This window comes from Megalobrama amblycephala, linkage group LG13 (assembly GCF_018812025.1).
Source record: "Megalobrama amblycephala isolate DHTTF-2021 linkage group LG13, ASM1881202v1, whole genome shotgun sequence".
NCBI classification, from domain to species: domain Eukaryota; kingdom Metazoa; phylum Chordata; class Actinopteri; order Cypriniformes; family Xenocyprididae; genus Megalobrama; species Megalobrama amblycephala.
Window position 1 is genome coordinate 3841804 of NC_063056.1, and position 19892 is coordinate 3861695.

The 19892-nt window shown below is 38.2% G+C and overlaps 1 protein-coding gene across 1 annotated transcript; it reads right to left on the reverse strand.

The window, feature by feature from the left end:
- Positions 1 to 2109: 2109 nt before the first annotated feature.
- Positions 2110 to 14476, reverse strand: LOC125244069 (E3 ubiquitin-protein ligase TRIM11-like). Its single transcript, XM_048154006.1, has 7 exons — positions 14383 to 14476; positions 11170 to 11726; positions 9945 to 10040; positions 6018 to 6251; positions 5672 to 5819; positions 3561 to 3587; positions 2110 to 3463 (listed from the first exon to the last, which is right to left on the reverse strand). Exons 2-7 carry the CDS (start codon positions 11722 to 11724, stop codon positions 2925 to 2927), a joined length of 1599 nt encoding a protein of 532 aa, XP_048009963.1. The 5' UTR covers positions 11725 to 11726; positions 14383 to 14476; the 3' UTR covers positions 2110 to 2924.
- Between the last annotated feature and the right edge of the window lie 5416 nt (positions 14477 to 19892).

The following is a 19892-nucleotide window of genomic DNA, read 5'->3' on the forward strand; positions in this document are numbered from 1 at the left end:
TCATTGACGAATAAGTTTTGGTTTTAATAAGGTTTTTAAAAGTGTAAAAAAAAAACATAATGGAGATATAGTTCATTTTCATTAGGTGTTAATGAGATTGTGTTTTTTTTTTTTTTATCAATTAACAGCTTTTGTCATTTTTTACGAGATAATTTTAATACCATGTTGCACTATGTTGATATATGATGTTATAAAATCATGCCAGAATAAAAAAATATATACATTACATTTTAAGTTATTTTGATCACAGACAGTTACAGACATTCTTCCAAATATCTTCCTTTGTGTTCAAAAAAAATATTGATACAGTTTTGGAACAACTTAAAGCTGAGTAAATCATCTCTAGTGAACTGATTCAAAGACTATAGAATAACACAAGACGTGTCACTCGTATTGTTTTGAATGGGAGAAAGTGTAACGCGCAATATGGCGGAATAAGTCCCGCCTTCTAAATAAGAGCCAATCGCCGACTGGTAAAGTCATCGCGTCACTTCAGCGGCCGTTAGAATCAAGATCAGACTCGCGCCTCCGAAGAGACGCGCATTTAGGTCTGCGCATGCGCATTAGCTTGATCCAGCCTGAAAAATAGTTTTTTTTGTCATGAGCGTTTAGAAACTAAATTTATGAGCCGGTTGTTGTTAGATTTCATTGGTGATTTCAAATATGAAATTTAATCGTAAGGTTGGCGAACAGTTTTGGAGAATTTGATGTTTCCCCATGAGATTGCATTATGCCCAGGATGCCCGAGAGGCGTTTCAAAGATGGCCGCCGAGTGAAATGATTTGTCTTAAAGGGACTTTGACTGATTTTACAAATCTAACTGAAAATTAGCTAAGAATTGAGGGATTTCTGAGTGCACACGTGACTCATGGCGAAAACTAAGTTACTAGCTTGATGACGACTTGATTTCTCAGAATCAGCCGGTGGAACAGAATCAGATGGGACTCGGGCAGAAATCATGCTCATTGATGAGATTATTAACGTTATTGTAGTGTGAAGCAGAGCAGGGTGAGTGCTGTTGGAGCTGAACGAGGCCGCTGGAGCGATTGCTAATGAGAGACGAGCGCGATACACAGCTCGACAGCAGCAGAGCTTTTATTTTGCCACAGTCGCCACTTCCGTTTCTTCCAGTCAAGCGTATGAGGGGTAACAGCGCTGTTTATCATATTAGATAACATTTGTGTGTAGTGATATTTTATCTCAAAGGGAATATTGATAATTATTCATAACTCAGTATGATTATTCATTATGGTTAATTTTGAATATTTGAATCAGGTAATCAGATTAACTTGATTTAGCTACATTCAATCAATCAGTTCATTCTGTGAACACTCAGTATTGATTATTAATTAATTCTAAGAGAAGGGTATTTTTCATGGCCACAGAAAAATAATTCTTTCTTAGCATTTACAGCACTTAGAGCTTGTAACAAAATCGAGATCATTTAAGTGACATGGTGGTTACTTTTCTGCCACAGTTCTGCGCATGCAAAATCATATTTTGAGTGTGCAAAAGTTTTGCAGAGAAATGTTTGTTAGCAAATAAAGTATTTCGAATGAACAAAAATCAATTTTGCATTTAAAAGAAGTTTATTTGGATGTGCACAGACGTTTTTTTTTTCGCATGCGCAACATTTCAGTTGCTTGCTCTCCTGATACCCACGCTCTCTAATCACCGACAGCTCGCTTGCTCAACACAACCCAGCGTTACAATATGCCATAATTCCAGCCAATCAGAGATGAGGCTGCTAAATTCTGATTGGCTGGCTTGACAACCGATCACAAGACTCCCTGCATTGCCGTCAGGAAGACGAAAAATACATGGTGGAAGAGACGTTTGTCCAATGGCTTGAACACTATCAAAGAGGAGCACTGTGCGTTGGCCTTCAACCCCTGGTGCTGGCCTCTCCTCCTCTGGGTCAGTGGGCCAATCATACTCGAACTTCCGAAAGCAAAGTTTACGATCCTTTGTCTTGAGCAGATTGTTTGCAGATGTAACAGGATTGGTTACAGATGGAGAAGAAACTATTAAAGATTCTTGTAATACTGATATGTTGCACAGGTATCAACATAATACATACACAAGCATTTAAATCTTCAAAATACAAACTCATAGGCACCATTTTATTAGTTTAGGTGAGTTTACATTAACCATTGGTTCTTAAAACAGTCATAATCATAAACACAATGTCCTGGGATGCATGTTCATTTATAAATCAGTTCATCTATAAATTAATGCAGGAAAGTCTGTTTTGAGGGCTATGGGTTTTCTATGGCCTCTGCTTTTCCACGTGGCTACATAGTTCTTGGCAATAAACTAAGCCTTATCATATGGTGTCCATGGTAACTGAGACCCCAGAGTGAGTTTTAAAGATTATTTGTTAAATATGACAAATAATTGTGTCGTTACATGTATTTAAAGTTGTTATATAGACACTTGTAAATCAAGGAAACAAGATTCAAACAATAAGACTTGCTGTGTTGAGCTATAAAACATGATTAGTTTTCTGTCGATGAATATATCCAAACAGTTGCTCACCTGTCTAATAAAGCACGTAATATATTAAAGCGTCTTTGGTGTTTCCATGTTTTCTACAAAATAAAACCGGAAAACGAGGGTAACACGGGTATGATGTCATTGATAGGGGATGCACGGACACGGTTCGAGTCCTGGTTCAAATTGCTTATTTCTCTCGATTTAAACATTCTTGGAAGCATTTGGGATAATTTAAGTACACAAGTCAACAAAATATATAACACTGTTCTAGGGGTTTTTGGATATTTCAATCCAAAAAAATTTACATATTTTGCCTTTACAATATCTGCACACCAAGTAAAAAAATTTAAATATTTATAGAAATGAGCTTCCATTTGTGTAAATGAATATCTCATTTAGGCATTTCATGGTTCATAATCTTTCCAGGTTTAACTGAGCGGTGAGATGACCAGTGGACTTGAGTTTTTACTTTCATCATTATCGGCTGGGTTAAAGTATGGATAGAGTTTCTCAGTGAAATTCTGACCAGTGAAAGAATAGATATGAAAGCTGGAGCCCACGTCATAAAAAGAGACCAGACCCTCCTCATAATCCACAAACACACCCATCTTCTCAGGTCTCTCACTCTGAGGGAAAGAGACAGATGGATTATCACAAACTATATATTCATTGTCATCAGTCAGACCCAGAATCCAGACTCCATCCTCAGGACTCAGTGTGACCCCCCCCTTCCTGTCAATGGATTCTCTGGCCACTCCTAAAACCCACTTAGTTTTTCCCTTCACCTGCACCTCATAGTAAAATCTCCCTGAACTGAATCCCTCCTTTGCCAGAACACATAGACCCTCAGAAAATCTCTTTGGGTTTTCTGGGACGTCTTGCTCAGTGTCTCCATGACTGACTTGTTTTCCATTATCAGACAGGATGAGATATGGATTCGCTGTATCAGGATCCAGAGTCACATCCACTGAGAGAGATCAGACATTATCAGTCAACTTCAGAACAATTAAATAAACAAAGAACTGAAATATATTGGGGAAAAAATGGTGTCAATCACACTGTACCTGCATACTTCTGAGCCCACTTCAACCCTGTGGGCACAGGTGACAATATAATGATGAATTATTGATAGGGATATTTTAGATTAACAGTGAGTATGTCTCTATTAACAGCATCAGTGGCATATAAATGTTGCTCACCCCTAATTTTATAAAACAGAATGCAGAATGAGTTTACATTAAATATACTTACAATGGAGGTCTATGGGGCAAACATTGAGGATTTAAAGGGTTAGTTCACCCAAAAATGAAATTTCTGTCATTAATTACTCGCCCTCATGTCGTTCCACACCCGAACACAAATTAAGATATTTTTGGTGAAATCCGAGAGGTATATGACTTGTCCATAGACAGCAATATAATCAACACTTTCAAGCTCCAGAAAGGTACTAAAGACATCGTTAAAATAGTCGATGTGACTGCAGCGGTTCAACCTTAATGTTGTTATGAAGTGACAAGAATACGTGCGCAAAAACAAAAAAATAATGATTTATTCAACAATCTCTTCATAAAATTAAGGTTGAACCACTGCAGTCACATGACTGTTAACGATGTCTTTAGTACCTTTCTGGAGCTTGAAAGTGTCGGTTAAACTGCTGTCTATGGACGAGTCATATACTTCTCGTATTTCATCAAAAATATCTTAATTTGTGTTCTGAAGATGAACAAAGGTCTTACAGGTTTGAAATGACATGAGGGTGAGTAATTAATGACAGAAATTTTATTTTGGGGTGAACAAACCCTTTAAGAGAAGAAATGTGAAGCTTGTATTTTTATTAGGGGTGTAACGGTACACAAAAATGACGGTTCAGTATGTACCTCAGTTGTGAAGTCACCGTTCAGAATGGGTTTGTTATAGCAGGGTGAGAAAACTTGAAAAAAATTTATTTATTTTTTTTATTAAACAGTGGTTTACTGAACAAACTGTGTCTCTGTCTTTAAATTCATTCAATTATAATTAAAATTTTCTTAAGGATAAAATAAATATTCTGCTAATGCTGTAAACTATACAGTGAGTCCTTACTTCCACATTATAATATTAAATAATATTAATATTATAAAAAAAAACTAAAATATTAAAGGTTACAATTAAAAACAGACCCCAAACTATTAAATTCAGTTGCTATTTATTTTTAGATATAGCCTAATCATCAACACTCCAATAATAATAAAAAAAAAACGTATGTATGTAAACGTAAATTGCACATAAGGCAGTTTTTGCATTAACTTCAATATCTAATTATATGTTTCTCCAGTTCGTTGTTGAAATATAATCATTTACACAATGGTTATCATAACTTGTTTTCATGACGGATTTATTTAAACATACATTAAATAATTAAGACATCACTAACAGGTTAAGTAAAATATAATTAATATATTTGCTAATATACTGCATACTATATTTAGTGAAAGAGTTCATTTCTCTAGCGAACTAACAAGCTGTGGACACTGAATAGCTTTTCTGAGGTAAATGTAAAACTAAGAGACATACTGTTTACAAGCTGATTTATTGACGTCTTTCCGCGGTTAAAACACTGATTGAATGATTACACATGATACGTTTCAGTAAGTTGTACTGTATCTTTCCACATACTGTACCTTCAGATGTTCATTCTTGTTCATTCTGTAACTACTAGTGAAGAGAAAGAGATGACAAAAACACAGAGCTTTTTGCGATTATTGGTGGTTAATGCTGGTTAAAAGAGGTTAGGCTGTATTCGTCATCTGACTGTATGCACCGAACCGTGATGTCTGTGCCGTGGCGGTTCGGGATGAATACATGTACCATTACACCCCTACTTTTTTTTTTAATCAAAGCTCTATCAATAATTCGGTAAAATATTTGTTATTTGAGCTGTAAAGTGTCTAAATTGTCCTTGTGACGGGGGAACCTTTTTTAGACAGATTATAGTTTTTTTTTTATAGTTTGTACACAGATAGTTACATTCTGTATTTGTTGTTAAAGTACTACTGATTTAACATGAGTTAACATGGTTTGAAATTTACAGTGTGATCATTTACTAACTGATCTTAAATTGGATTTAATCCCGAATATTCCTTGCAAAACAATGTCTTACTGACAAAAAAATCGACTGTGTTTGATAATCACCTACCAGTTTGACTGAGTTTTTCATTTAGTGTCTCTTGAGTTTTCTTCAGTTGTGTCAGAGCTCTATGCAGCGAGTTCACATTCACATCAGAGTCAATCCTGATCTCAGTCCAGTTCTTGGTGTGCGGATAACTGCACAGGGGTGAGTACATCTACAGCAGGAGAGAGGACTGTTAAATATTTACATTTAAATATATACATTTCTAACACAGTTCAATTTTTAAAATTTGACTTTATTACAGTTTGATTCACTTTTGTACAATTTCTAAAAGATTGGTTCATCAGGTTTGGGAACAGTGTTTGTCCTGTAATATTCTACATTATGACTGATGAGACAGATGTTCATATGCCTGTAGGATGTGCAGATGATCGTCAATGTGTGAGAGCTGCTCCAGCTCAGTGTTTTTCTTCCTCAGCTCAGTGATTTCCTGCTGCAGCTCATTAATGAGATCTTCAGCCTGTTTCTCTGCTGCTTTCTGCTGTTCCTCCATCATCTTCAGCAGCTCAGACTGACATCTCTCAAAGGAGTGGATCAGGTCAGTGAAGAGCTCAACACTGGATGATTTCTCTTCCTCTGTGTTTCTCTATGAGATCAATTAGCAAATTCATGTATATTTAAAGGGTTCATTCAAAATTACAAATTTTTATAATCACACAGACCTCATGTTATTTGAAATGTGTTTTATCTATATAATAATGTTTAATTTTATCCATTTAATACATTATGTCAGAATGACTGGCGAACTGGGATCTCGCCTGAGAGCCCAATCACCTTCGAGTGCTAACAAAACAGGCCAATGGATATTCACAAGATCACACTTACAAATAAGTCAGACAGAACATATGCGTGTTTGGCGTGCTGTCCGAAGAGAGGGCTCCGAGCTCGGTATTTGTCCCAAACTCAGAGTGAGTATTCCTGTATTCCTGGCTGTGATAGGAACAAGCCAAGAGTGAGGAGTTGGGGTGGTGGAGGAATGCTGAGAAACTGTTGAGAAATGTAGGTAAGTCGATAGTGTGTATATATATGTAGGCTTCTTCTCATGCTGATAGGATAGACATGGTAATTGCAAATGACAGGTTGATTGGATAGATCATTTGAACATGCTCTTCTTGAATTTTGTTAATGAAACATCATTTAGCCAGTGAGATTTGCATTGCAAGCCGCTCCCGTACATATGAGTATAAAGGCAGCGTGCAAATGCTCACACATTAAGTTTTACGCTAAGGAGGCGAGATGGTGTCCGTTCCCTCCTTCAGGGAAAGGGGATTACATTAGTAACCTAGACGTTCCCTATCAGTCCCAGTGCCCCAGCGCCCTGTGTAAGCCACTTAGTCCCCACGCACCTGATGGGGCAGGAAAAGGACAGGGCTTTATGCAGGGAATGTCGATCGCTGCTATTCCTTTTTACACCCTATACAGCAGGACTAATTGGATAACACTGGGGTACCATGCCTATTCCAAATGGAAAGAGATGCTATAGAGACCACATCCTGTCCGTAGGGAGGTAACTTGTGGAGTTACACATATGGACTGGACATTAGGGCAGTGCTACATATGGAAAATCTCTGTGGTATATCATGCCTTGTCAGAGATATAGTCAATACCATTACAGAGATGGCAGAGTTGGACTCTGTTGAGGGAAAGACGCGGGCTCACCAACAGGGAAGTTGTACCGTGGAAGAATACACATATGGGATCACAGAGGGGGAATCAATACATACGGGCACCTAGTCTAGCACAAGGTCTGACCAACTGGGTATACACACAAGTGCAAGACCAGCACGAAGGGTGCTGGAGGAACTCCATCCAGAGTTTGCCAGATGGGCAACTCACCTGGGGAGCAAAAAAAGGTGCTCATATCCCATCATTAGAGGGAAATGGCGGTGCAAGTGAGACACAGAGCAAGCCCTCCCACATATTATTTTTGTTTATACCCAACACACAGGAAGAAACCGGCTCCACTTGAAGATTGTAGAATCTCGCAAATATGTTAGGTGTCGCCCAGTGGAGTGAGCCCTCACCCAAAGGGGGCACGGCTTGCCTTGGGACTGGTACGCCAAGATGATGGCAGCCACTATCCAGTGGGCCAACCTCTGTTTGGAGACAGCCTTTCCCTTCTGCTGGCTTCCAAAGCAGACAAAGAGCTGCTCTGAGGTCCTGAAGCTTTGTGTGCGGTCCACGTACAAACGCAAGACGCGAAGGGGACACAGCAATGGCTGGGTCTGCCTTCTCTGGTCCCTGAAGGGAGTGGTGTGAACTTTGGGCACGTATCCAGGCCGGGGTTTTAGGATTATGTTAGAGTTGGCTGGCCCAAATTTCAGGTGCTATTCCAGGCGCTATTCCCCCAGCCTTTAATGGATGTGAGTCAGACAGGATCTTAATCTCAGCTGACTACAGAGGCTCAAAGGGTGCACTCTGTAGGGCCATTAGGACCACAGAGATGACCCAAGAGGGGATGAGGCGAGGTGGAAGAGGATTCAACGTCCTCACGCCCCTCAGGAATTTTATGACCAGGTTGTGCTTTCTCACAGACTTACCGTCTACTGCATTGTGATGTGCAGCGATAGCGGCAATGTACACTTTCAAGGTAGAGGGAGACAGCCTTCACTCCAACCCATCTTGCAGGAAAGAAAGCTCTGCTCTGATCAGGCATTTATGGGGGTCTTCTTGTTGAGAAGGACACCAATCAACAAACAGGCTCCACTTCAGTAGGACACTTAAGCCTTCCGCGTCCTGTCCAGAGACCACATGTGGAGGTTTTAGAGGTCTGGACACGGGTGCCATATGGACCTACTTTCTCAGGGGAATCCGCCAAGGAGGGGCTGTTGTGAGGAGCATTAGGTCTGAAAACCAGGTCCGGGTGGGCCAGTAAGGTGCAACCATCAAGACCTGCTCCTCATCCTCCCTGACCTTGCACAGTGTCTGTGCGAGCAGGCATACTGGGGGAAATGCATACTTGCGTAGGCCCCAGGGCCAGCTGTGGGCCAGTGCATCCATGCCGAGGGTCCTCTCAGTCAGGGAATAAAACAACTGGCAATGGGACGAGTGTAGAGAGGCAAACAGGTCTACCTGTGTGTCTCTGAAGCGTCTCCAGATCAGCTGGACCACCTGGAGGTGGAGTCGCCACTCTCCTAGGAGCGTGAGCAGTTGTGAGAGTGCATAGGCTGCATAATTGAGCTTGTCCGGAATGTGAATAGCACAAAGTGACCTGAGTCACTTCTGACTCCAGAGGAGAAGATAGCGGGGAGTTGCGACATATGACTGGAGTGTAGACCACCATGGCAGTTGATGTACGCAATGGTCAATGTATTGTATGTCTGAGAGCATGCTATATGCCCCAGGAGCCTCTGAAATAGTTTCAGTAGAAATGCTGTCCTGACCCTGAATAAATTCAAGCAGTTCAGTACTGACTAGGCATGCTCGCTCGAGAGACGCACCGTCTAACTTGACCAAGTGCAACCCCATACCGAAAAAATGATCCTCTGCATGGAGGATTTTCCCAGGCGCTTTTCCCAGTTGACCTGAACCCCATCTAACTGAGGTGCCTGAGCACCAGATCCCTGTGTTTGCATAACTGATCTTGCAAAAGAGCCAAAATGTTGGGATGGTTGAGGATGCGATTACCTACCTTAGCGGGGAGAGGGCAGCCTCCATGACCTCCGTGAAAACGTGGGCGATAGAGACCGCCTAAAGGGGAGAATTTGCTCAAACCACACAGATTGTGGAATCTGCTCTTTTTCACTGATAATTTGGGTACCACAGGCCATGGGGCCAGTAGAGGAACAGAAATGAACTCTTTAAGAAAGAGCAAAAGATTCTCCACATGGCCCTCCTCCAGGGGAAGAGCAGCTCCCTTCATCTCCAGGTCGTCCGTCTCAGGGGTTGGTGTTTTGCCAACTGCTTTAAGGATTTAGCAGCGACTGAAAGCAGGGGACTCAATGTCACTGAGCTGGCAGAGCCAGAGCGCTTCTCTTTTTTTTTGGCCACAGGGGGATGGACGTCCTTGACAATCAGCAAACTGAGGGACAGTGAGCTATGGCCTGGTAGCAGAGGCTGTGTAAGGGAAGTGGATTGCAATGCAAATTTCACTCTCCAATTTCCAGGCCAGTGGCCTGTTTTGTTACCACTCAAGGGTGATTGGGCTCACATGCGAGATCACAATTTGTCAGTCATTCTAAAGTAACGGTGAACGTGACTGACTGATAGGCAACCTTTATTAAGCAGATTTAAATACTATAATGCATTATCAGTTTTACATTATTTATCTTCCACTCACTTTTCTAAGTTTTACTGAGTGCTGGATCTCTTGAATCTTCTTCATTCTGTCCTGGATCATCTGATGAATGTCTGTCTGTGTCTGAACCAGCTGATTCTACATACAGAGAAAAACAGTTCAATCCGGGCTCACAATACAAAAGTTTTAAAATCCTAACCAACTGTTAAATCTGGTTGCAGCACACACATAAGGAGAATCTTCACAGATTTTATTCTCGCAAATAAACATGCACACACTACAAGATTTGAAAACTGTAGTGCAGCACACACTATAGAATATTTTTAAGATTATTATGCCCAGAGGAGCACCACATGTGATCTCATGGGGAAGTGGATGTAAACATATAAATTGGCCTAAAACTCCTGTAGTGTGAGACTTCATGAATTAAAATTGTTGTAGGTATTATTCCATGTCTGTCAGCATGAGGATAACATTGTATTCTTAAAAGTTGACAAAATAATGTTTTAGCAGATATATAATGAAATACTATTGGCTGTTTAAAAAGGGTTGAGTCCTTCAAAATCCTCTGCACCACCTCAGCACAGAAAAGATATATTTCACATGGTCTTTAACCATATAAACTTTCATTTTTTTATTATTTATTTATTTTTAGATGTAATCTGTGTCATACTCTACTGGCCATTATAGTCATAACATTACTTTGACCTGACATGAAGAAATCTTTTTTCACCAAATGGCAGCAATCTGGACCAAATGCATGATACATTTTCATATTTTCTTTATGCTTCAACTTAGAGAACTGTAAGTTGAAGTTCCAAAGGTTTGCTTAAACAAATGAAATAGACAAATTTACACAAAATCTAAGTAAGACCTAAAGGACCTAAGTTCCTTCCAAAAGTGCATATTTTTTGTTACTACTTAAGGGAATACAGTGTTATAACATTTCATTAAAAAAAATTACACTCTTACTTTTCTACTCTTACTCACTACTCTTAGGAGCAGCCAGTGTGTTTAGCTTATAAGGGTTAAGTCCAAAGTATACTTCGGCTGTCCACGTTCCACAACACTTTCCTTGTGATGTAATTTACATCATTAGGAGGGCCCGTGGATGTACGCACACACTGTCCCCAATGTCTTTCCACACTTTCGGCCAAAGAAGTATACTTTAAAAAAGGCTTGCGCTCTCGACTGTGCGCGAGACAGAGTGGAACGTGGAAAATGAAGTATACCCGGGCCTTTAAAGTGTTTTGTTTTTAATTCTTGCCTTCTTCTCTCGACTCTCCTCCTCTAAAGGAACAGTGTTGTGAGTCCTGTGTTCTCCTTCAGTGCAGAACAGACAAACACATGTCTGATCATCTCTGCAGAACAGCTCCAGAGGTCGCTCATGTTTCTGACATATATAATCCTCCAGATTTTCCACAGCATTGATCAGTGTGTGTTTGTTTAGACGTGGGACCCTGCGATGAGGCTCCAGATGAGAGTCACAGTAAGAGCTTTGACATGTCAGGCAGGTCTTCACAGCTTTTTGCTTTCTTTCATCACAGATGTCACAGAACCCCTCAGATTCTCCTAGACTGAGCTTCTCCTTAAAGTGTTGCACAACCTCTCTGAGTGTTGTATTAATCTTGAGATCAGGTCTTTTGCTGAATGTTTCTTTACAGAATGGACAGAAGCAGGTCTGTGTGTGCGTCCAGCACTTGATCAGGCAGGTTCTGCAGAAGTTGTGTCCACATGGAGTGGTGACTGGATCAGTGAACACTTCCAGACAGATGGAGCACTGGAGCTCCTCGTTAAGTGCTGGACCACTGGAGGATGCCATGACTGTCAAAATAATGAGAATATATAATCTACATTGCTGAAGAGAGGAATTTTGATAGATAGTTATGTGCACTGAGTAATTTATGGATGTTGCATGTCAAATACTATTATAACTAACATAAATGATGTACCACTGTTTGTATCGAAGTCAAAGAATATCTAACCCGCCTCCACCACTAACCCTAACCACACTAACCCTAACAAGCTTTGCCCTTAAAGGGTTAGTTCACCTAAAAATGAAAATTCTGTCATTTATTACTCACCCTCAACCTTCGTTCATCTTCAGAACACAAATTAAGATATTTTTGATAAAATCCGAGAGGTATATGACTCGTCCATAGACAGCAATTTAACCGACAAGGTCCAGAAAGGTACTAAAGACATCGTTAAAACAGTTCATGTTACTGCAGTGGTTCAAGCTTAATGTTATGATGAGACAAGAAATGTGCGCAAAAAATAATGACTTTATTCAACAATATATTCTATTCTGTGTCATTGTTATGTTGTTTGCGTTGTTTATGTCCAGCACTTCCAGGTTCGGCGACTCATTATTGGCCAGCTCCTGTGTCAGCATCACACGCATGTGTCATGCTGATCACGTGATCAGCTTTGGCCAATACTGAGCCGGCATTCGGACGTAACCACCGAAGCCTTCACTATGCTTACTGTGGCAACCATGAAAGGATAATGACAGGGAAGAGAAGAGATTGTTGAATAAAGTCGTTATTTTTGTTTTGTTTTTGTACACAAAAAGTATTCTCATCTCTTTATAACATTAAGGTTGAACCACTGCAGTCACATGACTGTTTTAACGATGTCTTTAGTACCTTTCTGACCTTGAAAGTGTCGGTTAAATTGCTGTCTGTGGACGAGTCATATACTTCTCGGATTTCATCAAAAATATCTTAATTTGTGTTTCGAAGATGAACGAAGGTCTTACGGGTGTAGAACGACATGAGGGTGAGTAATTAACAGAGGTGGGACAAAGTCATTGTTATGCAAGTCACAAGTAAGTCTCAAGTCTTTGCCCTCGAGTCCCGAGTCAAAGATGAGGCAAGTCCCGAGTTGAGTCAAAAGTCAAAGCCAACAAGTCTCAAGTCGAGTCCAAAGTCCTACCATTTTAGTTTCGAGTCATTTCAAGTCCTCTTACCACAACTTCGGTAAAGTTGGTTTTATATTCGCACATTCGGACATCCGTATTCAATAGCCTTGTTAATCACACTACATTGGACATTCAGTGGACATTCACAAGTAAATATGCCATTAAAACAATACTTGCCTATTTTGATCAACTGTGAAAAATGTTGTAAGTTGACAATCATTGGTTGTCAATATCATGTCGCTGCTTAAAATTCGCAAACATTAATTTATTGCACATTTATTGGAAAGTCTGAATTTATCAGAAGTCCGAATGTGCGAATATAAAACCAACTTTACCGAAGTCTTACCACAGAGGACTAGCAGCAAGGTAGAAATGGTACTTTAAAACGGACGTTGACATGATGTTGGCGAGGTTTTCCATCTGATTGTGCTACACTCATGTACCTCATATAATCCGGGTTCAAAAATCCCTATGTTTGTTAGCATGAACCAGCAAGGGCGATGTGCGTTTACTGTCTCGTTGATACAGTAAATATGCAGCAGCTAGTAAGTTACGGTACATCCGATGAGGTGCTTAACATTCGTTCAAAACTTAGCTTTCTTTGTGCAACTTCAGGTGTCGAACAAAGTTGGACGTTGTGGCAGCTCCATCTGTAATCTTCAACCTTCAAATTGCAACTCGTTTTTTGTCGACTACCTCATAATTTTTATAGCCAAACGAAACAATCTTTGGTATCATTTTGCCTACTGGCGCGTTGTTGCGCTTCAGTGGTTGTCTTGCAATTTGCCTGCTTAGATGCTGTCGAATCAAACCAACGTGGGACTACAGTGATTGGATGTCGTGCAGGCAGCGCGCGTGCTCTCTACATGCATACAGGTGGTGCACATTTTTTTCACAGATGCAGATACACTGAGAGCGGCGCGGCCGTGTGAACATTTTTTTCCCCAGGTTTTCATGGGAAGTAGCAAGTCTTCTCGAGTCAAAAGGCGCAAGTCCAAGTGAAGTCACGAGTCATTGATGTTAAAGTCCAAGTCGAGTTGCAAGTCTTTGTACATTTTGGCGAGTCGAGTCTGAAGTCATCAAATTCATGACTCGAGTCTGACTCGAGTCCAAGTCACATGACTCGAGTCCACACCTCTGGTAATTAATAACATTATTTTCATTTTTGTGTGAACTAACCTTTTAACTTCTGGTCTGAGACTGCTGGTCTGTTGTGGTAAAAAAAAAAAACCCAGAAGAAACTAGATATGTCTCGCCACAGTACAGCAAATGTAACAGTTTTTTTTACAACATTTTAATACCATTAGAAAAGATCTTTTATAAAAGACAACACATAAAATGAGTGGAAGTATAATTTTTTTGAACAGATAACCTACTAAATAAACATCTGTAAACACCAGGTGACATTTCAGTTTAACTGAGTTTTCACTGAACATTGTTTATTTTGTCTGCAGTTCACATGAACACAGTTCACAGTTTATATGAACACATTTAATTTTACCAACATTCTTATGCTTCATGCTATTAAACTAGCGAACTTGCATTTCCATCGCTTACCTGTGAGTGAATATCAGATTTGACTGTTAATTTCAGTTTCTGAAAAGAAACGTTGTGTGAAGACGTTTCCAGTTTCACTTTCACTGAAGTCACCCGCAGTGATGTCATATGCTCTGCCCATAATCATAAATATTAAACAGTTCCTAATTCATCCCTGTGAATCCGATGAATCTCCATTTCAAAGGTTATTTTAGCGGTCCGTCTGAGGGAAATCTGATTTATCAAATGCTATGTGAGTGTTGCTTTCGTTCATTTTCTTGTCAGAACAAGTTACGCAAATTATTATTAGCTAGTCTTCGCCAAATTTATGAAATTCTCGTCAACAATATCTCAGTGCAGACCCGCCGGTAAAATAACACAAGAAAGAAAGAAAGAAAAAGAAAGAAAGCTCACAGGAAGGTATGAGTTCATTGTATAATAATCTTTTTTTTATTATTTGTATTTTATAGAATACATTAACATGTGTATTCTATAAAACATTAGTTTTATAGAATACACATGTTTACATTAGTTCAAAGTTGCTGTTAGATTTATGTTTTTTTTTTTTTCTGTTAGATTTAATGCAAAATATTTAATTTGACAACCTATAGGCTGCTACAACATTCAAAAGGTCTCAAGCTTCAATTTTTGAATTGTTTTATTCTAAAAATCTAATAGTAACAGTCATTCGTGATTTGTAAATAAAAATAAAAAACGGAATTGATGCCTTTAATAAATATAAGCCTCAGACGCATCCATTGAGGAAAACTCCTGTACAACAACGTGCCTCATCTCTCGCATGCATTTGTTAGGTAGCCTACTGTTTTCACTCCATATACTTTTGAACTTTTAGTTCAAAAGCACGCACATTTGGAGAAATATTGATGGATTCTTATGTTTACTTCAAATTTCTATAGAGATATAGCCTAGATGTGAAATAAGGCGATGCGCGCTAAATACTGTCATGTCTTTTTCATTCATACTGTAAGACTCGCGCAGAAAGTCCACAAATGAGACTTTTTTTCCTCTCTTTTTTTTATTAAAGCCTAAATACTTAGATGAATTGTAACAAGTACACACAAGTAACCAGAACAATAGAAAACAAGACATATATCACAAAAAATACAAATTAAACAAGAGCCAGAGTGGAAATAAATAAATTAAAGTTTCAAGTTTACTTTATTTATATAGCACATTTAAAACAGCCACAAGGTTGACAAAAGTGCTTCACAAAAGAAACAGCATCATAAGAGTAATAAGAGCACACAAAACAGACTAAAACCAGAACCAAAATAAAATAAAACACAAATAGAAAATATAATTGGCAGGCATATAAAACCTAATAGGTCAATGAAAACAGATGGGTTTTTAAAAGAGACTTAAAATTGGTCAGACCAGGGGTCATTCGGATCTCCACTGGCAAGTCATTCCAGAGGCAAGGACCAATTACCAAGAAGGCACGGTTATTCAAGGTTAAACACTGAAAGGAATCTTTTACTTTTCAAAGATTTAAAAAGATTAATAATGTACTGAATATGAGAATTTGAGTTGTGATAAAGAAAAATAATATTAATAGTAATTATAGGCCTAAGGGGCGGAGCCTGCACACTCTAAAAACTAATTCAGGGGACCTTTAGTCATATATATAGACTTTTTACTTGTAATTGTTATTTTATTGAGCTTGGATGACACACAAATTGATTCGATATACTATCATGACTTGTCATAGTTTAACATTTTCAGTTAATCAAAAATGTATTTAATTTTAAGTTCTGTTAATGTAAAATACAATCCGATGACGTGTAAACATGTTTCATTGTTTTGAGTTGTATGAACACTTCTTTTAATTTAGACAAACTTAAGTTAAAGGTGCTAAAGAGGATGTTTTGTTTTATACATTTTTGCAATATTACTTGAAACTGTCTTTACTAACTGATAAAAGACTATTTATTAGGTGCACTGAAAGGAATAATATTAATATACATCATCTGTGCACGAAGTAGGGCCTTAAAAACATCAGCCAAGCGTTTACGCGATCATCGCGTAAACGATTGGCCCTCTGGCTTGTCAATCACTGCCGTGATGTTCCTTGTGAGAGACGAGCTGCGCGCTCCAGTAACTTTCCACACTCCACAGGCGCCGCATGCAATGTTTTTGTCAGGAGACAGGAGTAACAACTGCAGATTATGAGTTTTCCTGTGGTGAGTCCGACATAATGAATCCACTAACACGACACAGCGAATGCCGGTGATAAACACTCGTGTTCCAATACTCATGCACAAGTTTTGGGAGGCGTTCCCTCGAAATGAGCTGTGAAGGAGGGGGGTTGTTCTTACGCATGCGCTCATTTCAAAAACTCAGTAACAGTCTTTGGATTCTCAGTCGACGAAAAAATCCTCTCTATCACCTTTAAGTGAAACTGGGCTGGGATATTTCCCATCATGTTTTGCTCATGGCACTTGAAAGGGAGAGTAAATGCTAAAATTAAGTGTTCTATAATGTTTTTTGCACAAGATTAATGGTAAGGGAGATTTAGCAGTAATTAGTGTTTTGTTATGCTAATTTAGAAGAGTTTCTGTTAATGTGGGTTTTTGGAGATTTACCATCATGGTGACAAGCGGTGCTTGGTAAGTTCATGTTACTTAGAAATGCGTTTTATTTTGTCCAAAACGTGTCTTCACCTTACTTAAAACATTATGTTAGAGCGTGGAAACGATACAGGTGCCAAATGAGCTTCAGCAGAACAACAGTGAACGTCGAGAACATTATATATAGCTTATGTAAATATTTCTCAACTGGTGGGTTGCAAGACCGTGCACTTTTCAATCACACGCAAATCACTATAAATAAAACGCAAAAGAATCTACGATCATGAAACGTTGTAGTTCTGTCGTCAATAGAGTGCCCCAGGGATGACGCGTTTTTGTAGGCCAACCCGGAAGTTAGCGGCGCACGGGTTCCCTCGGTTGAAAGCCTATGCATTTTTCCCATAGACTTTTGGAAAATCGCAGAAAATAAGCTCTGTGTTTAACAAAGGGTTATGACACTTACACGTTTTGTCTGTCAAGATAATCTTTACAAGTTAACACAACATTTATAGATTTTGAAGCCTAAATAAAGTCGTCAGATATAAAAGGCTAACAGTAGGCTATAAACGGACTACAGCACAGCATGGTCGCGGATCAACGTCGTCACCACCAAGCTTCCTCAGACTGTATTTAAAAAACAACTTTATTTACAAACATGCTCGCTGATTATGATATGCGCTGTGTATGAATACTTATCCACTTTATGTCCAAATGTCCCTTATTTAATGATGACGTCTAAAGTCCCCGCCAAATGAAGTAGTCCCTTTTAGCAATTTGTTAGCAACCGCCGATTTTAAGACACAGTAAAAGTTTAAAAAATCACAAGTGGGTTATAACTGGTGTGTTTTATGTCATAGATCAAAACGTGAAAGTATTTAGAGGCTTTGTTAACCACAGACCTTATTTCAGGTGATTTAGCAAAAACACATTCAAAAAACCCATAGACTTTACGGCGTTGGAACCGGAAGTCCTAAAATGCTAACTCGCTTCCGGGTTTTGCCTACAAAAATGTGTCATCCCTGAGGCACTCTATTAAGTCATTAAATAACCAAAAAAGGTGATTAAATCTGCGTTAAAGCGTTATATATATAGCCTACACTACCATTCAAAAGTTTGGGATCGGTAAGATTTTTAATGTTTTAAAAGAAGTTTCGTCTGCTCACCAAGGCTGCATTTATGTAATTAAAAATAAAATAAAAACCGTAATATTGTGAAATATTATTACAATTTAAAATAATTGTTTTCTATTTGAATATATTTTACAAAGTAATTTATTCCTGTGATGGCAAAGCTGAATTTTCAGCATCATTACTCCAGTCTTCAGTGTCACATGATCCTTCAGAAATCATTCTAATATGATGATCTGCTGCTCAAGAAACATTTAATGTGTACAATTGTACAAAATATTTGTGTACAATAATTTTTCAGGATTATTTGATGAATAGAAAGTTCAAAAGAACAGTGTTTATTTAAAATATAATCTTTTGTAACATTATAAAAGTATTTACTATCAGTTTTGATCGATTTAATGGATCCTTGCTGAATAAAAGTATTAATTTCTTTTCAAAAAAATAAAAAATAAAAATTCTTACTGACCCCAAACTTTTGAACGGTAGTGTATAATGCTACAGAAGCTTTGTATTTCAGATAAATGCTGTTCTTTTGAACTTTCTATTCATCAAGGAATCCTGAAAAAAGTACACAACTGTTTTCAACATTGATAATAATCATAAATGTTTCTTAAGCAGCAAATCATCATATTAGAATGATTTCTGAAGGATCATGTGACACTGAAGACTGGAGTAATGATGCTGAAAATTCAGCTTTGCCATCACAGGAATAAATTACTTTGTAAAATATATTCAAATAGAAAAGTTATTTTAAATTGTAATAATATTTCACAATATTACTGTTATTACTGTATTTTTAATTAAATAAATGTAGCCTTGGTGAGCAGATGAAACTTCTTTTAAAATCATTAAAAATCTTACCGATCCCAAACTTTTGAACGGTAGTGTATATTATATATATATATATATATATATATATATATATATATATATATATACATATATATGCATCACATGTCTGGACTAAAATATTCTGCTATGTGAGATCACAATATAAGGCACAAACTGATATGTAATTTTTAATGCATAAATAAATGTGAGAAAATGTTCATTTATAAAGTACAAACAAAAATGCAGCACATTTAAATGCTTAAAATAATTAATTTTAAATTCTGGCATTTATGTGCTGTTGACTTCTGCTTCCGCATCAGCAAATGGGAATTCAAAAGATAACACTGTTTTTCCCCCTTTGTACTGAGTTTAATTTAGGTATGATAGAACTGTTGCAATCATTTATTTGGAAAATATAGAACGTTAAACATTTAGTGTTTACTTTTTTTGGTTAGTTTTTCAAACAGACAAACTCAGAATTGTTGTAGTTCATTGATTATAAATAAAATTCAATGAAGGTTGAATAATCTTTGAACTACAGTATATGTAGTTATCTGCATGTCTCATCCATGGAGATGCAACAGTGGAGAACAAACTATTGGGGGTTTTGAGAACCAGAACTGACTGAACAAGTTGAAATTCAGCTAGTGTGAGCCCCTTCATTAATATGCCTGAAAGTGAGGAATGGGGGGAAAAAAAGGTCAAATTCACTCAGCATTCCATGATCTAATTCACTATCTCAATTACAATTACGTACAAATTAACTGTATTCATTTGTGTTGTGGGCACAGTCCAGTACATTATAGTCAGACTAATTTTTATGTTGAAATAATGAAGATTTCTGTGCCACCCCAGATTGGTTGCTGGCCCCTGCCTGGCCACCCCTATGAAAAAATCCTGGCTCCGACACTGATAGGCCTATGTGCAAAATTGGATATTATTAAAAGTGAACATTATTTTCACATTTAGACGTGAGATTTTC

What these genes read in the sequence shown, in the direction of transcription:
- LOC125244069 (XM_048154006.1), bottom strand. Translation starts at nt 11,724, where the DNA reads ATGGCATCCTCCAGTGGTCCAGCACTTAACGAGGAGCTCCAGTGCTCC. An exon ending in ATCATCTGCACATCCTACAG is followed by an intron (nt 5,820 to 6,017) that starts GCATATGAACAT and finishes CTCCTGCTGTAG; the next exon opens with ATGTACTCACCCCTGTGCAG. An exon ending in GTGGGCTCAGAAGTATGCAG is followed by an intron (nt 3,464 to 3,560) that starts GTACAGTGTGAT and finishes GATCTCTCTCAG; the next exon opens with TGGATGTGACTCTGGATCCT.